This window comes from Dipteris shenzhenensis, chromosome 14 (genome assembly GCF_047967505.1).
Source record: "Dipteris shenzhenensis isolate YYH24624 ecotype China chromosome 14, Dip_SZ_1.0, whole genome shotgun sequence".
NCBI classification, from domain to species: Eukaryota; Viridiplantae; Streptophyta; class Polypodiopsida; order Gleicheniales; family Dipteridaceae; genus Dipteris; species Dipteris shenzhenensis.
The window spans coordinates 1,808,163-1,830,667 of NC_141609.1; the positions used below are offsets into that span (position 1 = coordinate 1,808,163).

A 22,505-nucleotide genomic window follows, 5' to 3' on the forward strand; every position below is an offset into this window, starting at 1 on the left:
AGGTTATGCACGATACTTTCGCCGATGCGGTGACTACGGCAGGAGCCCCCCGAGTCCGTGTGGCTGTGGCGGATCTGCGACTCTCCCGGCAGTGATCGAGATTGTGACAGATGCCAGCAGCATCACCCAGAGCATGGTAGTCACCGGACAGCCAGGATACCCGTCTTCTTGGGCTTACCTGCATCACCCTTAGCCTTTTGAGAAGGCTGTTCTGAACCACTGGAAGGCTGATTTGCTGATGTCTTTGCTTGTCCCTTTACTTTAGGCTTGAATTTTGAAAGCATGGCATGTTCACCTGCTCGTGAAGCCATGTTTTTTCTGGTCTGCTCTTCCTGCAATAGAAGTCCTATCAACTCGTGAAAATTGAGAGGATTTGCACCCCCCCTCAACGACAAATTCAGCGAGGTATGAAGGCTGAGATAAGACTCAGGAAGAGAATTCAGAGTAGTGGTAATCATCTCTGAATCAGGAATGATCTCATCAATATTCAGCAATGTCCCGCAGAGCTAGCTGCACCGACGGTTCCTCAGCCGAGGGCAGCCCTCGCTCCCCCTCCTCCTCCTCCGCCACTAGTCGCCCCTGAGGAGTCTGAGTTGCCTATTCCCTAGCCTCCTCCCCCTCCCCCTCCGCTGGCAGGACACCCTGAGTCTACACCACCACCGGAGCAGGCTTCTCTGTCCGCTAGCCCCTTAGTGGCAGACTCTGACGGGCCTCAGCTTCAGGAGAGAGAGCTCCCCCGTGACTTTTACAGATCTGGCCCCTGGGACTACTTGGATGTGGCCGACCTCGGGACTTTCCCTGCTTGCCTTGACATCAGTATCTTCTTGCTCCGCAAAGGGGCGGATGGGAAGATAACCGCCTTGGCCCCTAGGGATGGCCCTAGCTTTGCTTTCACGTTCCTTAGCGACGGCACCAAGACCTGGACACACGACTCGGTCTGGGAGGCTCTCAGGGAGCAGACGCATGCTCAGGTTTGCTCCTGGATAGGCCCGTCCAGTGGGCAGCTTCTCGAGACTCAGTGGTCCGAGGGTGACGTGCACCTGCAGTGGCGTTGCACTGCCAAACGCTTTAGACTGATTGTGATCCTCAGGCCCCCCCTGTCTTGGCCCCTCCCCCAAGATGTCAGAGCCTGGTCTCCTCAGAAACTCCGTGCCTTCTACGGGATGTCCACCTCAGAGATCTCGAGCTGGCTCGAGAAAGCTTTCGTTCATGGTACCAAAGGCCTCTCGCCTTTGCTGAAGGTGTTGAAGGACGGGCAGGACGACCCCGCTTCCCCCTCCAAACCTTCCCATAAGCGTCAGCGCCTCCACTCTGAAATGTCAGCTTCTTCTTCGACTTCGACCGCGAGCAGACAGTTGTTTGCAGCCTCCCAGTCCTCACCATGAGCCTACACCTCGTATCCTGGAATGTGAACGGGTTTCACTCTTCTGGCACCCGTGGTCCTAGGAAGCTCATTTTGAGATAGGAACTTCAGCCGGCAGTGATTGGTCATTTGGATGTACTTCTGCTCCAGGAGCACAAGCTTTCTGTAGATCACTCCCGTAGATGCGGGAAGATTCTCCCTGGATGCTCTCACACTTATTGGGAGCCCTCGATCGGCGCACTGGGGAAGAGTGATGGTGTCTGTACTTTCGTGGGTGAGCAGCTAGCCCAGGGAGTTTTCGGTCATGGCACATTGATACCAGGCCGTGCCCTTTGGGTAGGCCTGGAACTGGAGGGCTCCAGAGTTGGAATCCTCAACATTTATGCTCCCACAGATCTCCGTTGTAGAGCCACCTTCTGGAGGACACTTACAGGGATTCTCCCAGACATGGATTCCTGGATTGTTGGAGGTGACTTCAACAATCTGGAGACCTTGGAGGACCAGCAGGGCAGAGGACCGGAGTTTACATGTATGTCTCAGGCAGAGCAGTCCGCTTGGGACTCTTTTATCTTTGCGACAGGAGGAAGGGACAGTTGGTGAGACCCGTCCTTCCGGCGTTGGCACGGGAGCTTGGACTTCTCGTGGGGCTTCCGCAGGGAAGGAGGCAGACTCCTGGAGAGGCTGGATAGATTTTATGTTAGTGATTGAGCCATCAGCAGAGGCGGTCAGGCGGGTATAGTTCCAGGGACGACACTTTCCGACCACACGCCTGTGCTCTTATCATTAGACTCGGCAGCTCAGGCCCTTCCCCCCCGCTCATGCCGGATTCCCGACTCCATTTTCTCGAGGGAGGACGTGCGCAGCAGTATATGCAGTCTTTGGGACAGAGACTCGGGCGAGTGCGTGCATCTGGTTGATTCGGTGGCGCAGGCTTTGCACGAGTCCAGCCAGATCTGCCAGCTCGCAGCCCTACAGGTTCGACAGGATTGGTGGGGTAGAGAGAGAGCTCTTCGGAGGGACCTCGCCTCCATTCAGCGACTCCAGCAGGCATCCCCGAGCTCGGAGGAACTTCGGATCCAGGCCCTTCGAGCCAGAGCCCTTCTTGACGAGACACTCCAGCGTCGCTCAGAGTTTTCCTATCACGCCTCTCTCTCCTTCTGGGCCCGGAAGGGTGACCGGATGTGCAGGGAGTTCTTCAAGACGCATGGCCAGAGAGCTGCAGGTGATCAGATTTGGAGTCTTAGGACAGCGGAGGGACACATCGTTACAGATCCTGGAGATGTCTTGGGGTTGGCCACTGACTTCTACAGGACCCTTTTCCAGTAGGAGCCGCTTGCCCCTCGTACTCGACGTGCCCGTGAGGAGGTGTGGAGGCACATTCCATCCCTCCAGCCTAGCATGCAGGCGACGTTGTTGGCACCATTCACCACGGATGAGATGCTGGAGGCCTTGATGGCCATCGATGGACAGAAATGCCCAGGTGAGGATGGGCTATCCTGGGCATTCTTCACCTCCTTCTGGGACCAGATCCATCAGCCCCTCCTAGCAGCTCTTCAGAGGATTTTCAGCAGCGGTTATATGCCAGAGAGCCTCTCATCGGGACTGATTTGCCTCATCCCGAAGGGAGGAGATAGACAGGAGATCCGTCAGTGGCGCCCGATCACTCTCCTTACCACTACCTACAAAATCCTCGCCAAGATGATCAGCGCCAGAGTTCGGCCTCTACTTCCAGACCTCATTCATGACACTCAGACAGGCTTTGTCCAGGATCGCAGTATCCTGGATAATGTCTTCACCTTTTCAGAGGCGGCGGAGTGGGCTCAGCACAGCGGATCACACCTTGCCATCCTACTTCTCGACTTTGAGAAGGCCTAAGATCGGGAGCGGCTAGGTTTTCCAACAGGTTGGATTCAGGGTATTTCAGCTTTGTACTGGACAGCTTCTAGCAGAGTCATCATTGGAGGCAGGATGGGTGAGCGTTTTAACTTGGAGAGATCAGTGCGTCAGGGCTGCCCCCTTGCTCCTTACCTGTTTCTCTTCTTCGCCAAGGCTATGACTTACTACCTTCGGGCGAGGTCTACAGGGATCAGGGGTGTTCGCCTTCCACTCCAGGAGGACACGGAGCTCTTGGACTCGGAGTACGTGGATGACATAGCCCTGTATGTCCAGGACGATGAGATGATGCTGGAGAGGGTGAGGATGGCCCTAGAGGTCTTCTGTTCGGCTGCTGGTGCGAAAATCAACTGGAACAAATCAGTTGGTTTTCTCACAGACCCCGGGGCGTGTTCTCAGTGGGGGAGGTTTTTGGGTTTCAGGTGGATCCCACGGGGACAGACAGCTAGATACCTTGGTTTTCAGGTCGGCCTGGACAACACGCCAGCTCAGCAGTTTCTCCCGGTGCTAGATTCCATCCGACGGAAGCTGGCTTTTTGGAGCACTGCTAAGCTTTCCCTTGGAGGTCGTGCCCTGGTAGTCAACCAGGTCCTCCTAGCCACGGCTTGGTATGTGGCTTCCTATTGGTGTTTCTTGAGATCCAGTGTGGCACAGCTTAGGAGGCTGGTTCGGAACTTCCTTTGGTCCGGGGAGGATGGCCTCAGAGATACCAGAGCCAGGGTTGCTTAGCAGATAGTCATTCTTCCGCAGGCTGAGGGTGGCCTGGGGGTCATCGATCCAGAGCTTTAGAGTCAGGCCTTGTTAGGCAAGCTAGTCATCCGCGGTTTGACCCTGGGGGGGCAGACGTGGAAGATGCTACTTCAGCAGGGGGTCAGTTCTTGTGTCCCGCACCGAAGTGGAGAGTGGCTCCCGTCCCTCAGGTGGATCTTCACTTCCGCCCCGCTCACTCAGCCCCGTTCCCCACTCGTTCGTAGCCTCCTCATGGTTTGGAGGTGGCTCCGCCTCAGTCTCATTCAGTCCCCTCCTAGCTGTCAGGAGGAGATCGATCGCCAGCCGCTTATCTGGAATGATCAGGTCAGAGATGCCGAGGGCCTTCAGTTGGGGGAGAGATCACATATCAGGTGGGATGGCTGGATGAGGGGGCCTGCCCGGTCCCTTCGAGTTTGGAGGGACACGTACAGACATTTGGAGACGGCTGATCTTGCAGACGCAGCTGGAGGTGCACGTGGAGCCCAGGCGAGACGCACGGAGATTGTCGACGTGATCCCAGCTGATTGGTTGGTTCACCTGAGCCTCAGATCCTCATGCCTGGTGACGACCGTTGGCTGGGACAGTTCACCCCCCGTGGCATCCCACTGGTGGTCGCAGGACGTATGGATGACTCCTCTATTTCCTTCTTCGCGGTTATGGGGGATGGACGACTCAGGAGAGAGGATGCGCTCATCGACCCCCTACTCCCATGGCAGAGGGTTCGGGTCGTAGGCCTTTTGGGGAAGGTCTGGCGTACCGATCCTAGCATTGAGCAAGATCAGATGCAGCTTTGGCGACTCTGGCTCTGGGAGGGGCGGGCCTTGTCAGAGCTTGATTGGGACCCAGGAGAGTGGAGTTGGCTAGAGATTGTGACAGGACAGGGGCTGACCTCCTTCTTTGCCTATAGCACGACTTTGGGCAGGCGAGTTCTTGGGAGAATGCAGAGCCGCCCCCCCACCCAGCGGCCCAGCTGGTATGCACAGGGTATTTCCAGGTTCTTTTTGCAGGCCTTCTGGAAGGCCTTGTGGGAGAGCTGGCGGCCGTGGAAGATCTCCTACTTCTTGTGGCTTCTTGCCCACAAAGGTCTTCCAGTGGGGACCTGGTTGCGGCAGATAGGCCAGGACGGACGCTGTCAGATCTGCCATGAGGATGAGGAGTCACCAAAACACTGCCTGTGGAGCTGCAGGAAGTGTGGAGGTGGACTTTCAAGATTCTTACTCACGCAGCACCGGAGCTAGGTTTGATCACTTGGGGCGCGTTCTGTTGGTGCAGCACTGCACCTGGTCTTCATCACTTATTCGAGGCATGCCAGCAGGACCCCACTTTCCTTATCACACAGGGGACATGGGGGCCGCTCGAGGGTATCCCGCAGCACCTAGCAGAGGCTGATATAGGAGTTCAGGAGAGGCAGCCAGTTTAGGAGATTATTAGCAACATCGCAGGGTGGCACATTTGGACCTCGCATTGCGCACAGATCCTCGGTGGCACCTCCTTATCGACTGCCCAGATCATGACTGATATTTGGAGCGAGATTATTCATACCCTCAGAGGCCAGTGGGACCAGATTCAGGGAGATTCCCCGGCCGGTCGGGAGAAGCGGAGATGCTTCCTCCGGGCTTGGGACACACAGGGCCTCTTCTTCGAGCAGACTTCACAGGGCCTTCGGTGGCGCTACTCACCACCCCGATGGCTGTTCATTCATGCTCGCCTTATCCCTCCGTGAGAGAGTGATTTATTTTTTGTTACCTTTTAGGGCTGTGTCCGATTTGTGAACACAGCCCGTCAGCTACAAGCTGACCTTTTGTATCTTGCTCTCGAAGTAATATAATTAGCACTGTTTTTTCGGCAAAAAAAAATACAAGATCCTCGCCAAGGTCTTGAAGAGTGGATGAGTTCATTGGTATCAAGAAAGCAAAATATTTGAGAAGCAATGTCTTATCTGGAGTGGATGAATTCAAACACATTGAGAAGGTCAAAGGTTTTAAAAGTTTTGTTTTATTAGGCATGGATGAGCTCATGGATATTGATAAAATTGGTGTCAAACAAAGTTGTGGAGTTGTGAAAACCATGCAAGGTGTGTCAAACAAATTTGTGGAGTTGTGAAAACCATGCAAGGTGTGTCAAACAAAGTTGTGGAGTTGTGAAAACTATGCAAGGTGTGTCAACGAGCATTTTCTCTCAAGAGTGGATAAGGTATACTAAAATGTCAAAGGACTTAAAGAATATTCCAATGTGCCAAGTTGTGTCCCTTCAGACGTGGATGATTTCAATGTACTCAAGGGTAGAAGTGACATCTTATCAGGAGTGGATGAGTTCATTTGTACTGAATGAGAAAGTAAAAGATTTCAGAAGCATGTCTTATCTCGAGTAGGTCATGAATTCATGCACATTGAGGAGGGAAAAGACTTCAAAAGTGCTATCTTATCAATCATGGATGAGTTCATGGATGTTGATAAACTTGGTGTCAAACAAAGTTGTGAAGCTGTGAAAACCATGCAAGGTGTGTCAATGAGAAATGTTCTCTTGGGAGTGGATAAGGTATGCTACAATATCAAAGGACTTAAAGAATATGCCAACATGCCAAAATTTGTCCCTTGAGGCATGACATCTTATCAGGAGTGGATGAGTTCATTAGTACTGAGAAGGCAAAGATTTCAGAAGCAATGTATTATCTAGAGTGGACAAAATCATGCATGTTGAGAAGGGCAAATATTTCAAAAGTGTGTCTTATCAAGAAAGGATAAGTTCATAGATATTGTTAAACTTGGTGTCAAACAAAGTTGTGGACAGTAGAGTTGTGAAAACCATACTAGAGTTGTGTCAAACAACATTGTGGACACAAGAGCTATGAAAACCATACAAGGTGTGTCAATGAACGAGGGGAGAGCTACAACATCTACAACTATATGGTATGAGCTAGAAAGAAGGAAGGAGAATACGGATAATAGTTCACACTATACATTGATTATGTAAAAAAGAAATGGGTCCCAAACCATGAAGAAGCTCAAAGCTTTCCACTGAGACAATCATAGTATCTTGGAAATCAAGGACAAAGAAAACAAAGAAGCACATGGGGTATTATGTAGAAGATAAAATAAGAATACCGCAACCAATTATTTTACACATACAAGAGGTTTTAAGGATGCTCACTAAGGAGGAAGTACAAGGAGATAGCGCAAATGAAGAATGCCCATGATAACACCATCAAGAATCAATAAAAGTAAGAGATGATGTGGTCAGATGGGAGTAAATGAAGATGGCACCCAAGTGACAAGTGCTAAGTCATGTGATAAATAATATATTGATCAATCGGATGTTCAAATGAGAAAATGTCAGGATTCCCTATTTTTACTTAAAGTCATTGTAAAGGTGGAATTAAATGATTGAAAAGGCTGTGACACACTTCTTTTTACAAAGACTCATCAAGAGCAATATTTCTTGTAAACATATGGTAATGTAAAATGTCTCTTCTCTATTTAAACATTTTAAGTTGGTGAATATTACGAGTGCCATTGTTCTCTTTATTGAATTTTAAGTTCTTTTTCTTGGATTTAAATTAAAACTTCAGAAATTTTTAAATATAAATAGGATTCTTAAAAATAAGAAATACAAAAATAGGATTTAATCCTAGTTTTTGCATTGTTAGTGCAACAGTATAGAGAGATATTCCAAAATTTATTATCTAGTTCAATGACAGTGCAAGAAAGTAAACTTTTGATTCTTGAATGATATTTTCATAAAGTAAACTTTGCATTTGGGAAGGAACTTTAAGATTTTTCCAAAGACAAAAATAAGTCCAAAATTAATGAAATATGTATTTTACACACACACACACACACACACACACACACACACACACACACACACACACACGTGCACATGCACATATGTAAGTATGTGTGTGTGTGTGTGTGTAAAATACATATTTCATTAATTTTGGAAAATACATATGTATGTATGCATGTGTGTGTGTGTGTGTGTGTGTGTGTGTGTAAAATACATATTTCATTAATTTTACATACATATATGTGTATGTGTGTGTGTAAAAAACACATACACATACACACACACACACACACACACACACACACACACACACACACACATACACACACACACACACATGTGTGTGTGTGTGTGTGTGTGATAAAAACATAAAGCACCCATAGACATGCACACATACACATTTCCTTAACTAAAAAAAAACTTACGGGCGCGTCTATTTGCCGTAATCTTGTGTATTTCTCTTATCATCAATCCGTTGTGTCCGAAAATGCTCGCCCTCACACCATATAGCATTGAACATAGTACACTACACCAAGACAAAATCAATTAAATAAGCAATCTAAATTGTTGAAAGCTCCTAACTTATGCATAACATTCTATGTACCGACCTTGCTCATGCATCCTCTAGCATATTCTCATTCTTCCATTGTGATATGCATCCCTTTGTCTCTCTCTACTCTCTCCATTTCATCAGGTAGCCAATCCACATGAATATCCTTTGGAAGTGCCCTTAGATGTTGAGGGTATGGCACACGAGATTCAGTGTGTACAAAAGAGGGCCCTTTCTCCTTGTCTTCTTGCCTTTGCATCCTCGTATCTTGTCACCCATCTTTTCATTACATCACTATTAAGCATGCAATAGAGGTTGATATTATTAAGCAACTCTATGTCTATTACTTTTCTCCATCTTTTCCCTTGAGGCACAATAGAGGTCATCCTTAGGTCTTCATCATCTCTCCATAGTCCTGGGATAGAGCTATCCACATCAACAAGAAACTCAGAAATATATACAAGTGACTCTTGTACCAACCAACCCTCAGCCATGCTACATTTGGGCCTTGCATTTTGCCTCACAAAACCCTTCAAGGTCTTCATGAAGTGCTCGAGGAAGAACAACCATCGTGCATGTATAGTGCCACATATAGCAATCTCATCCACCAAATGCACTATGAGATGTAGTTGGCTTGTGAGAATAGAACGTGAAAATGTCTCCTCCACTAAAGAAACCACCTCCACTGACCTAACTCGAGCATTCTCAAGTGTGGTGGGATCTATTTCCTTTGAGCTCACATACCTAGAAAGGAAAAAGCACACCATATTAGCAATATGAAAACCTTGCATGGAGCATTGATATGCTTCACATTTTGTATCTTGTAAAGTACCTCACAAGCTCACTCATCTTGTAAATAAAATCTTTCATGTCCTTCGATATAGTACGAGAAATGCTAGTAGGTAGTATGAATTGAACACACGAGGAATGGCTGATTAGTTGATTCTAATTCGCTCACAAATTTGGAAGGAAAAAGATATTATGCACATAAAATACTTACTTGGAGCATCTTGTGCCAATCATGAGATTTCAAGCCATATAATTACTCTACATCTCTTTTCTTGCTCTTTGTGGAGGCCCCCTTCAAACACCTCATGCATCTAGTGGGAGTGCGAATTGTAGTGATAGCTTACTTCATTACCACCATCTCTAGCTTTGATAACCTCCATGGTGCACGAGGTAAAAAGACATGCCCATTTGGCCTCTCTTGTGGCCAAGCTTCACGCATCCTCCCTGTGGCGCGTGGATCCTCCCTTATACCTATGGAATCTCGTGTCCCATTCAAATGTTTCCAAATGGTAGACGCCACATTCTTGAAGATATGCATGGGATCAAGTAGGTGATTGATCCTAAGGTGGGACCAATATGGTAGTCGATAAAAGATGGAGTATCTAAACAAAAGATGGTGTTATTGTGCAATCTTTATTTCCATTCAATATAGCACACAATAGTTACAAACCCTTACTGGCTCATGTCAAGTGGTGGAGGAGTCATGGAACGGTCACAAATTCTCATCCAATCTCCCACACAGTGAGTGACTGTGGTGGGAGAAATCGATGGTGATTCTCATAGATGACCTTATTCAATGTGCCTTCTCGTGAGGAAACTAGCGAAGGACCACAAACAGGACAGTCATGGTAACCCGATGTAGTGAGACCTAAACAATAGATGCAATTAAGAGTTAAAGGTGGGTTCAGGGTGCCACATCGATTGCCTACTCATAATTAAAAGTTCAATGCTTACCTGAGCACTCGCCATAGCCTGGGAAGTCATGCATCGTCCACATCAAGACTGCTTTGTAGTTGAAGTCTCATGACAAGGGAGGCTTCACGTCATGCACCTCGATACCTCTCCAAAGTATCTCTAGCTCATCAATCAAAGGCTCCAAATAAGCATCAGGATTTTTGACTTTATGTTTTTCTCGAATTAGAAGGGATAACATAACATGTCCTTTCTTAATCGCCATAGAGGGTGGAAGATTAGAATTCATCAATATCACTGGCCATACACAGTAAGAGGTTCTTTTGAGACCAAATGGGTTCACATCGTCCATAACCAATCCAAGTCTCAAGTTCCTATGTTCTTCCTTGAAGCTTGGCCATATGCTTCCACACAGGAGTGTCTACGGGAGTTCTCCACTTGCCATCGGTTCATCATGGGAGGAATGCCATGACATGAGCTCTACAATGGATTTGCAGTTGAACATATATTGGATGTGAGGGATTATGGGAAAATGTCAGAACCTTACGAGGCACATCCAAAGTTTTGAGATCTGCTTTATATCTTGCCTCTCCACAAGTAGGACACTCTCTTACATCCTTATGTGGTCCACGAAATAGAACGCAATCATTGATGCACGCATGGATGCGCTTGTAATCTAATCCTCCAAGAGAGGTCACATGTTGCCTTGCCATATCTCTTGAGGTCGGTAATTTATTCTCCCTCGGAAGCATTTTACACAATAGCCTGCTCGTGAAGACCATAAATGAGAAAAAGCATTCGAGTAATTGACCCACTAGCATAATTTACCATGTTTACAAAATAGACTCTAAAGCTTACTTGAGTAATGCATTCAAACTTGCATTGCTCCATCCATAGATGGTCTGCAAGTTTAGTAACTCAAGGGAGGCACGTAGAATAGAGAATGTGCACCCCTCAAACAATGGAGTCAATGCTACAGCAAAAAGATCGTCCTGCTCCATGCTATCATCCCTACCTGAGGACTAATGGACATATAAATCTCGCACCATATCATCAAACACCTCCTCCTCCACAGCCTCATGAGGTAATGGTGGAGGGCTACTATCACCATCACTCCATGCATCCATAACGATCCCTCCTAAAGATCCCGCTTCATATCGCCGATGCTTCACCTCCTCACGACGAGCATAGGGCAACATATGCGGGTATGGCACTGCATCTTGTATCAAATTAAAAAAGGATCATATATTAAACAACATGAACACCCATAGGTATCTTAATCAACCTTAATGCTTTAACACTTATCATGTTTACGGTCGCATCCCATTCTCCATACTTTGAGACATGATTGAGCATAATTCTGCATGCACGATACATGTTTCCTCGACATCGATCACACATACATTTGATTTTTTGCTCCAACCACATTTTGTGATGGTAGATATGGAGGGATTTATCCTCACTCGAGCTACTTGTTAAAGATGAAGACATCCTATAGATAAATAACCCCAAAAATGTGTTCTTGCATGAGTTATAAATGTCAAAACTCTGTGTAGTGTCTAAAAGCATGTTTATACTATGGAACACATCTATAGGCACATCTAAAACACAGTTTTGATGTGTTGATAGATGTGCAGAGTGCGAACTGATTTGCGAACCTACTTTTAGCACGCTTTCTTTCCTTCACATACTTTTAGTGTCGCACGGCTTGCTTTCCTATTAACACACACAGCTTTAGGCATCCACACTCATCTCCAAGCACCCACACTCATCTCCAAGCTTACACACTCATCCCCAAGCATACAAGAGAAGAGGGTAAACAAGAAGAGAAGAAGGAGAACTAGTAGCTTTGAAGAAGGACAAGAAGCTTCCAGACCTCTATCCAAGGTAAGTCTCTTGGTGGTTGGTCTTCTTTGGAAGTTGCTGTCCTTGGATTCATCCTCTGTCGTATGTAGGGAAGGAATGTTTTTGGTACTAGTGTTATTCTTTTTGGGGTCAGGCGCATGTCCTTTTCAGCTTTTTTTATGGAGCGTGTCTACAGATGCATCTAACACCACATCTAATATTTTGAAAAACAGGCAGCCGTGCCTATAGACGCGTCTATAAACGTGCTCTGATAGTTTTCTTATGTTTTATTCCCTTTCCCCTCCCCTTCCTCTTTCCCCTTCCCCTTCCCGTTTCCCTTCCTTCTCTTTCCTTTCTCCTTTGCATGCATGTTTAAGTCGAATTTTCAATGCCTAGTTAAGTATTCGTGAGGAAATAAGGGATTGCATGAATGATGGAAATAAGTGATTGCATGAGGGCGGGTCCAAGAAAGAGGAAAATTGGACTGAAGCATGAGGGCGGGATAAAGAAAGAGGGCATGCATGATGGAGTATTCGAATGACTGCTTTTGCAGACCTTGCGGTGGGGCGCGTTAAGCTTCCGGAGCGCCTTCGGCTTAGGCCGGATGCCATATTGGGAGCTGAAATAGCGACCTGTAATGCTGCTGCACTTCCTGCGAACTTTGACTGGAGGATGAAGGGAGTTCTGACACCGGTGAACGATCAAGGCGCCTGCGGTAATGCAAAGTTGAAATTGGGGTTTCAAATGCAACTATTTGATGAAGGGTACTACTGAGAGAATCAATCGTTCTTTAATTCTAGTTGTATCGTGTTTTCAAACCTCTGTTATTACATCGAAACGCAGGTTCCTGCTGGGCGTTTGCAGCAACGGCTCCCATAGAGAGTGCATACGCTATCAAGACTGGGAAGCTCATCAGTCTTTCCGAGCAGGAGATCGTAAGCTTTGTGGTGAGCGTGAACGACACTGGATGTGCTGGGGGATACGTGGATGATGCATTCGCATGGGTGATTGCCAATGGCGGCATTAATTCGGAGGCGTTCTATCCATACGAAGGAGAGACTCTAGCATGCCAAAAAAGCAAGGTTCGGTCACCGTTTGACACGAAAAATAAACAGCCATCCAATCTCGAAAGATTTCTCCTTGGCTTGCGGGACTCCATCGTTGCCATCTAATTAGCGGAGAACAAAGACATAAAAGACTAAAGCAACGCTCTATAGTTTTCATTTCATCCGCACCATTTTAGCTTCGATTTTCCATTCGGAAATGCACTTTTGTAGAAATGCACTTCATTGTCGTCGACCAAAGGTCGACATGTCAAAACACTGAGCTGAGACGAATTCCACTTGTACATTTGCAGATACATCAGGACAAGGTGGTGACGATCACAAACTACACGGACATTCCGAGGGATAACGAGGCTGCAATGCTGTGCGCAGTAGCGCAACAGCCTGTGGCAGTAGGGATAAACGCAAACGCAGATTTCCAGTCGTATGCGACAGGCATATTCGATGGTGGAAAGAGCTGTCGAGGAGAGTTTGAAGACTTGGATCATGCGGTGGTGCTGGTGGGGTGGGGATCATCCAAGGAAGGCGGTGACTACTGGATTGTTAGGAACTCATGGGGTAGCTCATGGGGGATGGAGGGCTATGCCTTTATCAAGAGAAACACCCTCACTAAGCGAGGTGTCTGTGGCATCAATTACGCGCCCTCTTACCCACAACTTTAGTTTATAACGAGCACCTTAACCAAGGTGGCCATGCCACTAGAGACCTTAAGCTGAATTCACAAACAGGCGGTGCCCGCAGAAATTGAGGTGTCCCCGGTGGAAGAAGCATAAAGATGGAGGATGTCCGCGCTCCCTTTCACAAAGGGCGGATGCATATGTAAATATGTATTAAATGTCCACTTTCTACTATATCAATTGTGTGGTATATCAGTGATAAAACTAGCTATGGTCCCGAGTTGAAGTCTTATTCTACCTTAATTTTAGAAATTGAGCATGGACCCTCCAAACTTTTCGGTCCGCCCAAATGCTTGGGCAAACTCTTCATGCCACCCAAGACTTATACATAGGCGGACATGAGTCACGTACCATGTCACGCCCGCGTCCGCCCGTTTGTGAAATGCTGCATCCTCAATTTTCCACTTTTGTGTTGTTCCATTGGCCAAGGTTTCATCCGTGGACGCTTGTTTGTGAAACCAGCCTTACTATTCGAATACATAATTCTAAGCATCGAGTAAACTATTGTAACGATCACCCGTTGATCCGAGCCTATTTCTAAGCAGCGTTCATCAATGCAATACACATGATCCTCTTGATCTCTCTTTCGTCTGTCTTCAATTCGCCTTGTTTCCTTCGCAATTGCCTTCGTTATAATCAAACATGGTATCAGAGCAAATTTGAACCATCCTGAGCTAACATGTGTGATGATTAAGGGATGCTTCAGTTTGACGACGGTGGATGAGCACTGAGTTTGAAAATGTGGTGCTATGAATGCCTTCGCAAATCCATGGATGTCACATTTATTGAGAAAGTCAACCATTTAAATGGCCTCTTCATAGACTATCTTAGAATCCCTAAAAGAATATTGTTTCATCGATCATTTTGATGGAACGAATTGCCACTTGTGTCACTACAAGACACGGGCTGCTTTTTGACGCCGATACCGATGCTAAATACAAAGATATTTTCTTTTAACAAATGAAAAGTATCGGAATGTCCGTCAGTAAAGAGAGTGTCGGTATGGGCATTGATAAGTGATAGCTCTCATTGTCAGTATGAAAATTGGTATTAATGTCGATATATACCAACATTGTAGTGTCGGTATAGGCATTGGTATATACCGACGCTTTAACAAAATTTAAAAAAAAATTATAGGGTAGGATGGGGCTTGTTTTAGTCCCATCCTGCCACACAATTTTTATTTTTCATTAGAATCGAATCATGATTAAATGCTCATTAAATGTTACAAAATAGGTCTACAAAATCATGTTACAATGTTACAAAAAAGGTCTACAAAATGGCAAAAGTAGTGCCGAAATTGAGAATGGCAAATCTGCCGAAGTAATGCGCTACAAAATGGCAAAAGTGCTGAACTCAAAAATGACAAATCTGCCAAAGTAATGCGTTACAAAATGGCAAAAGTGCCAAAATACAAAAGGATAAAATATCCCATCCTACTACTACTCCTCGTCCTCCTCGCCCTCGTCCTACTTACCCTCCTCATCCTTCTTGGCCTCGGCCTCTTTGTGTAGGTTTGATCCCTCACCCTCCTCTAGTGCAAACCTCTCCAGTTCTTCTTCAGATCTAGTCTCTAAGTCTAGATCTCTGTATAGGTTGAAGAAGATGCCTCCCTAAGAATAAAACAAGTTAGGAAAGATAAGAGCATCGATTGTAACATAATGGATGGTGATACTCAAATGACAACTATGAGGGTTAAGCTATAGTCACATGATGCTCCGCTACCTTATGCTAATTGTTTCTATATCCTTCTCCTTAAACGAAGGGTAGGCTCCAATCTTGAACGCCCTTCTCTTCTCCTCATCATTTGGAGGCCTACCAATCATAGATTTCAGTGGATCCAAATTCAAGGAGTTAGATATGAATGACAAAACATTTGAACGACTGAACATATTGGATATTCAGTAGAAGATAAATATATACTTACCACCCATGCCTCGTTGCCTAGTCTGCCATCGCTCCTGAGGTGCGAAGGACCTATGATCTCCAAGCATCTCCTCGCCGCCCTTTGGTGGGGTGCGAATGCATCTGTATTCTCCTTGAAGTCTTTCTTTGATTTCTTCCAATCCTTTAGGTCTGTCCACCCTAGCTTGGTCTTACCTTTCTCGACAATAGTCCTTAAGTCATATCTATGAGACCTTAGGAGCTCTCCCATGTGCATCAGTATAGCATTTCACTCAAACTCATACCTGGGAGGGCTGGAAATTTTTTTCTTTAGGGCATCTATGACGGCATCCTTAGCTCTATTGTCCTGCTAACTCCAAGGTTTCAATATATCATTGGGGAAGTAGAAAATATTACAAGTTGCATCCAATATTTTATGCATGCACTCAATGCCTACATATGGTATGAGAGCAACATTTGATAGAGAGCTTTTGCATGAGGGTCCAAGTGATTGTTGTTAGAGATAGGTTATAAGGTTATCTAGGAGTCCAATGGAGTCATGAAAGAGTGAATCTACATTTTTGTAGGAGATATGGACGATATTTCAAATTCGAACAAAGTTTTTGTTGGGTTTGGCCCTATGTAGGTGGCTCACTTTTTTGGGTCGTGCCCTATGTGGGGTGACCGTTTTTAGTCTGATGTTTCTGGTATTCTTAGTCCAACCTTGTGTGGACAAGTATCTTTTACAATTGATATGTTTTGGCGATGGGATTTTTGGAATAGTTTGACTTTGTTGCATCGACACTATATAAGTATTTGGATATAGTTGGTTTCCAGATGATTATTGGGCACTCTAAGACCTTTTATGGTGCGTTGTGTGGTTTGGCTCCAAAGAGTAATCACTGTTTTTAGATAACTTGTTGTGCATATTTTTGTGGTTTGTCTCCAGAGAGTAATCACTATTTTTACAATGCTTGTTGTAAGTTATTTGGCTAATGGTTCCTTTTTATTGGCATCATATAGTCTTCTACCAATTGCTCTTCTTTCTGATTGTTTTAGCTGCTCCCCTATTCGGCTTTAGGGGGAATGTTGGGTAAAATCCATCATGGGAGGGTGCATCAAACCTTTAGAGGTCAAAGGATTTCTAGTTTGGGCACATGCAATAATATGTGGCCTTCATGAAGTTGTTTATCAAACATGATCAATGTGGTTTTTGGGAGGCTTGGAGAGTTGACCACTTGGCAACCATGGCAATTCAACATGGCAGTTTGGATATGTGAGATCAACCAATCAATGATGACTCACAAATCAAGGCATGAAGGTAGTTTTGTATTGATACTTTAATCTCATTGAGGCGAGGTTGGAGGCTTCTACAAAAAGACATGGTTGTTTTCTCTCTCCTTCTCTGTAAACTCATGTATAGGGCCTCTGTACATGTTAATAAAATTGGTAATTTTTTCTTATAAGTGGATAGTGTTAGATGCAATAAGGATTGGCACCATGTTGATGTCTATTTCTATCTAGGTAGAATATTATGATTAATAATGAGATTTAGGAGCTCTTGTTATGTGTTATTGGATTTGTACTACATGGCATTCTTTTTTTATGCTTATTTCAAAATGCTTTACATGTTACATGTATTAGAATGCTCTTTGCATTGCAACTAGCAAATCTTTGATAGAGTTTGCAAATGCAAAAATTTTTAATATAGACATCGATATATACATTGATACAGGCATCATCATATACTTCTATAAAGATGCAAGTACTGATGCAAGTATCGACTCTTATATTGATGTAAATATGGACTTGCATATTGATGCTAGCTTTCCAAAATGAAATTGCAATAAGATCCAAAATCATTTTAACCTACAACTCTTATCATTTTTAAAATAAAAATTTGAAGAACACCTACAAGTTAAGTTTGGAATCAAAATACTCTTATATCCCTGATGAACTTAATATACAAATTGACATAATGCAGTATTGACATAAAAGCCCATGAAGGATAAAAAGCCCTCTCCATGGAAAAATAATCAATTAGTAGCATTTATTCATCTTTAGCCAAGTCCATGCCAAATAAGTCTATCTCTAGTTCTATGCCCAACTCACCTACATCATCAAGGCCTATACTACCTAAGATTTGATACACTTCACCTGTAAGAAAACAATACAACATCTATGCTCAATAGATAACAGGATCTCGTACGCAAGAGAGAAAACCACATAGTTTGGAGAATCAAAAAAATTTGATTATTGTAGAACTGATACAATAGATGGCGCTGCCTCCCAGCCATGTGCTCCTATGAAAGAAGCTTCGATGGTGAGCTAGAAACAGCAGAAGACGGAGGCTAGATGCTAAGGAATCAGGGTTGCTATAGCCAGTGATGAAATGGGCTTCATAGGCTTACTCTTATATAGCCACTAGTCGTAGTCGGTTAGACCCAATTGGGTGACCGACCCAGTCTGCCCAAAACGGTCGACTAGGGGTCGATCCGAAATAGGCCACCAACCACACGATAGAACCAGTGCGCAAAATAGAGCAATTGACCTATGTCACCGTTCGGCCCAGAGCCATTCGGGATCATCTGAGGCTCCAAACGGGCCCCGCAACCCGAGAGTGGGCTGCCCTGGGAAATGCTCCATCTACCCTCAGTGCAGTCAGTCATGGGATGCCTTCTCGCACTTGCATGTAGCCTAGTTGGTGGTGTGCCAACTCTATCTAAAGCCGTCCAACCATCAGGCCACACATGGCCCCCATCTGGTGTCCAAACCAGGACCTACTAGATAACCAAGCTACTCAAATGCCTTCTCCTCATATGAGGGGCTTATAAGTAGAGTTAGCTGGTTTCCGCATAGTTACACGAGAGTGGAGCATTGATATCTAACACCCCCTCTCAATGTCCACCCGCAAGTGAACTTACTTTTTCGGCCCAATGCCAAGTCGATGAAGATGCCTCTCCAGCAAGTCTCTTCCAAGAGCCTTCGTGAAGATGTCCGCACCATTCTCTGTAGTCGAACAGTACACCAAGTCGACCTCTCCATCCATGATGAGCTCACGTACAAAGTGATATTGAATCTCAATGTGTTTTGTGCGAGCATGGAACACAGGGTTTTTTGCAATCACCATGCAACTCTGATTATCACATGATAATTGCATAGGCTTGTTCTGCACTACACCCATGTCCCCTAAAATCCTCCTCAACCACACTGCCTCGCAAGAAGCAAAGCATGCTGATTTGTACTCGGCCTCGGTAGAAGAAAGAGCAACTGTGGGTTGCTTCTTGCTGACCCATGACAGCTCCAGATCCAAGTGAAAACAGTAACCTGTCACTGATCTCCTGCTGTCCACGTCTCTTGCCCAATCCGAGTCACAGAATCCGGTCAAGATGTTGCCCTTGGTATAGGTGATGCCATAAATGTATTTCAGCACCCACATCCCTGCCCTCCAATGGTTCTCTTGGGGCTTATTGGAAAACCTGCTTAGTACACCAGTCGCAAAGCTGATGTCCAGCCACGTGTTGCACAAGTAAATCAAGCTGCCCACAAGCCTTCTGTACTTTGCTTCGTCCACTAGTGGTGATGAATCCTCGTTTGAGAGCTTCACGTCAACCTCCATAGGGGTACCAACTGTCTTGCACTCAGCCATGCCAAATGCTTTTAGTATCTCTCCAGCATACTTCAGCTGTGAAATGAAGATCTATTTCGGCTCTTGCTAAACTTAAATCCCCAAACAAAAATGCATCCTGTCATTTCAAACTCTCTTTCTAGCAAATGCTTTGTCTCTGAGATCTTCTCTTCATGGTTCCCTGTTATGACAAGGTCGTCCACATAAAGGACCACGATCATACACCTGCCTCTTTCTCTGAAGATATATAAGTTTGCATCAAATGGGCTCCTCCTGAACCCGTTTTGCAGAAAGTAGGCATCAATTCGGTGGTACCACGCTCGTGGGGCCTGTTTCAACCCGTAAAGTACCTTCTTCAGTTTGCAGACTTTACCTTCTGAACTGAGGATCTCAAAACCTGGTGGTTGTTCCACGTATACCTCCTCCTTGAGATCTCCCTTCAGAAACGCCAAAACACTGCGAATTGTGGTTAGTCGAGCTGTGGGAGCAAAAGTATCCTGATAATCAAAACCATGTACCTGTGCGAATCCTTTTGCCATGAGCCGATCCTTGTGCTTATCCAACATGCCGTCGGACTTGTACTTGGTCTTGTACACCCACTTGGTTCCGATTACCTTGCGTTTTGGTGGTCGATCCACAAGGTCCCAAGTGTTGTTCTTCATTATGGAGCCATACTCCGACTGCATAGCCTCCATCCACCTATCATCACCCTATGCCTCTTCAGGACACTTGGGTTCTTCAGCATGGATCACCTCTCTGTCATCAACGCGTAGTTGACCAAGTGATCCTGTGCCCTTCTTTGCTCCTCTAATCTCTTGGACCGGCGGTATTCGGATGGTTTCTCCTCAATGGCTGGAGGTTCTCTATCATCCAAAAGCTGCTTTACCCACTTCGGGAATGGCCATTGCCATTGTGGTTCTACAGGCTCTTCTTCCTCTTCTTTATCTTGAATCCTCCCAAGCACCATTGGGGGAGTTCGGTCTACTGTTGGTGGTTGTACTGGATGGATATCCTGGTCCTGGTTGTCTGGGAAGGAAGCATCCTCCTCCAATTAATGCGGCTGTTCTGAGAAGACCACATCGCGACTTATAATTACCTTCTTGGTAATAGGGTTATAGAGATGGTAACCCTTCGCCTCTTCACTGTAGCCCAAGAAAATACACTTCCGGCTCTTCGTTTCCCATTTTATCCTATTACCATGCATCATGCAGAAGGAAGAAATGTTGCACAAATAATGTATAATCGACCTTATCATCCGATATATAGTAACTTGAGTACTCTTCTTGACTTCACCTAAAGAAGAGAAACATTACCTGATATGCATAAAAATAATGACTTGGGTAGACCACCAATGCATTGCTTGAATCTTATTATACTCCTTGAAAGTATTGTTCTTAGCAAAATCAACAAGACTGAAACAATTACGTCATCGAGAAAGTAGAAGACACATAATTTAAACAAAGAAGGCAAGATGCTATTTGAAGATACTGAGCAAATCCCTGCAAAGCATCCTCTTTTATAGAAGTTCTTTTCTTCTCTTCTTTTTTCCTAAAAAATTAGATAGCCGCTAACAATTTGTTATCTTTGTCCTCCAATGAATGATACACCAAATTTTGCACATTGCATTCTGAACACGCTTAAAATAGGCATGCAAATTTGTGAAACATATATCCACATATTTTTGCATAAAGTATACCCTCCTATATATTTGTCACACTCTTGCTTTTGTATAATAGACTTCATCTTCTCGCTCCCTATTAAGGGAAACCTTGCTTTAAATCTGGTGCAACAAATCAGCCAAAAACTCATAAATTTCATATTCTAATGCATGCATGTTTTTATGATGGTGTCAAAAAGACATGATATTCATCTAAATCATGCCTTTCATTTGATTTGATATGTAAATTATGCCATTTGGATTTGGCAATCAAAAGATGTAGTGATGTCAAAAAATCATCTTTTGGTCCAAAATCAACCAAATTTTGATAGCTTGCAAAGATACACGGATGTGAAAATGCTAGATCTTTTGAGCCAAAACAGTATTTTGGCCTAAAAGATGCCATTTTCACATCCTTGTATCTTTTGATTTACAAGTCCAAATGAGGTCATGTTACATATCAAATCAAATGGCAAGACATGATTTAGATGATTAGCGTGTCTTTTTGCACCATCTAGTAAAATTTCATGCACCAAAATATGAATTTGTGGTCAATTAGTTGCACTAGTTGGAGTAGTGGGATGTAAGAGTGAATCCATTGGGGAGGGATGTTTTCGTAGTAACAAAGAAACATGTTTTTGTTCCAAGATTGAATAGAGTTAAACAAGCTAAGGATTTACATACGCATGGAATGTAGACTAATCCATTCAAGGAGTCCTTGGGAATGCCCTACTTGTGTGAAAGGTTGCATTGATGATCTCAATGACTATGGTGAAAAGAGAGAGCTTGATTGCAGCAGGATTTATCTTTGATACTAATGATGACTTGGCAATGAAATATACCAACTCTCTTATGGGGGATGTGAAACTAGTGTTAGTGGCTTTAAAATTCTATGCATATTTAAACTTCTAGCATTGAGGAAACATATGGACTGGTAAGAGCTAATCCGCTGACCATTGCGATATATCTATCCCACCAACCGGTGCTATAGAGCTATCCTGCCGATTGTCGTGATACCTCTGGGGTAGTGAAAGAATTTAAAAAATTCTAGAACCTTAGTCCAGCCTCAGTAAGCTTAGCTAGAGGCCTCCCACATGCACTTGAGGTCCGGAAGAATTTTGCTGAAGGATCATGTGTCGGAAGAGAGCGCTTCGAGCTATGCTCAACCTACCTTCCGCCCTAGCTGGGGATCTGGGAGCTTGATCCCTTGCCTCCACTCGTTAGTAGGCCCTCGACCAAAAACTCTATCTAGCTCCGACAAAACAGAGAGCTTGAACGAAGTAATGCAAGACCCCTCGGGTCCAAGGGCATCTGAGGCCCCCTTTATAAGTGTAGCTTCTCCTTACTCCCGTGCACCTTCAATTGCATCCACGCTTAGAGGAACATTCTCCAACATGTTCGGGCGCTTAGGCCAAATAGAATCGACAGACAGGGAGAACCCCTTTGCCAACATGTCTGCAGGAGGGAAGGTCAGAAACATCCAGCTCCCAACCGGCACAAAAACCACCCTTCGTCGATCTAGGACCCTCTGTCTATGCAAGACCTTCCAAGTGGGAACACGTGGATGATGAAGATCCATGGATGAGGGAATTTCGAAGGCAAGACCCCAGCCGAGGGGATACTAGGAACTTCCAAGGCGGACTGCCAATAGCCTACGTGCCACCAACTTTCTCAAATATGGGACACCATAGTTTCCACCCTACTGCC

General features: G+C 45.1%; 1 protein-coding gene across 1 annotated transcript; it reads left to right on the plus strand.

Moving 5' to 3' along the window:
• The first annotated feature begins 12,425 nt into the window (after positions 1 to 12,425).
• Positions 12,426 to 13,614, plus strand: LOC147894052 (ervatamin-B-like). Its single transcript, XM_087384630.1, has 3 exons — positions 12,426 to 12,603; positions 12,732 to 12,970; positions 13,246 to 13,614. The coding sequence occupies exons 1-3, from the start codon at positions 12,426 to 12,428 to the stop codon at positions 13,612 to 13,614; spliced, it is 786 nt and encodes a 261-aa protein (XP_087240756.1).
• Positions 13,615 to 22,505: the final 8,891 nt, after the last annotated feature.

What these genes read in the sequence shown, in the direction of transcription:
- LOC147894052 (XM_087384630.1), top strand. Translation starts at nt 12,426, where the DNA reads ATGACTGCTTTTGCAGACCTTGCGGTGGGGCGCGTTAAGCTTCCGGAG. An exon ending in GAACGATCAAGGCGCCTGCG is followed by an intron (nt 12,604 to 12,731) that starts GTAATGCAAAGT and finishes ATCGAAACGCAG; the next exon opens with GTTCCTGCTGGGCGTTTGCA. An exon ending in TAGCATGCCAAAAAAGCAAG is followed by an intron (nt 12,971 to 13,245) that starts GTTCGGTCACCG and finishes GTACATTTGCAG; the next exon opens with ATACATCAGGACAAGGTGGT.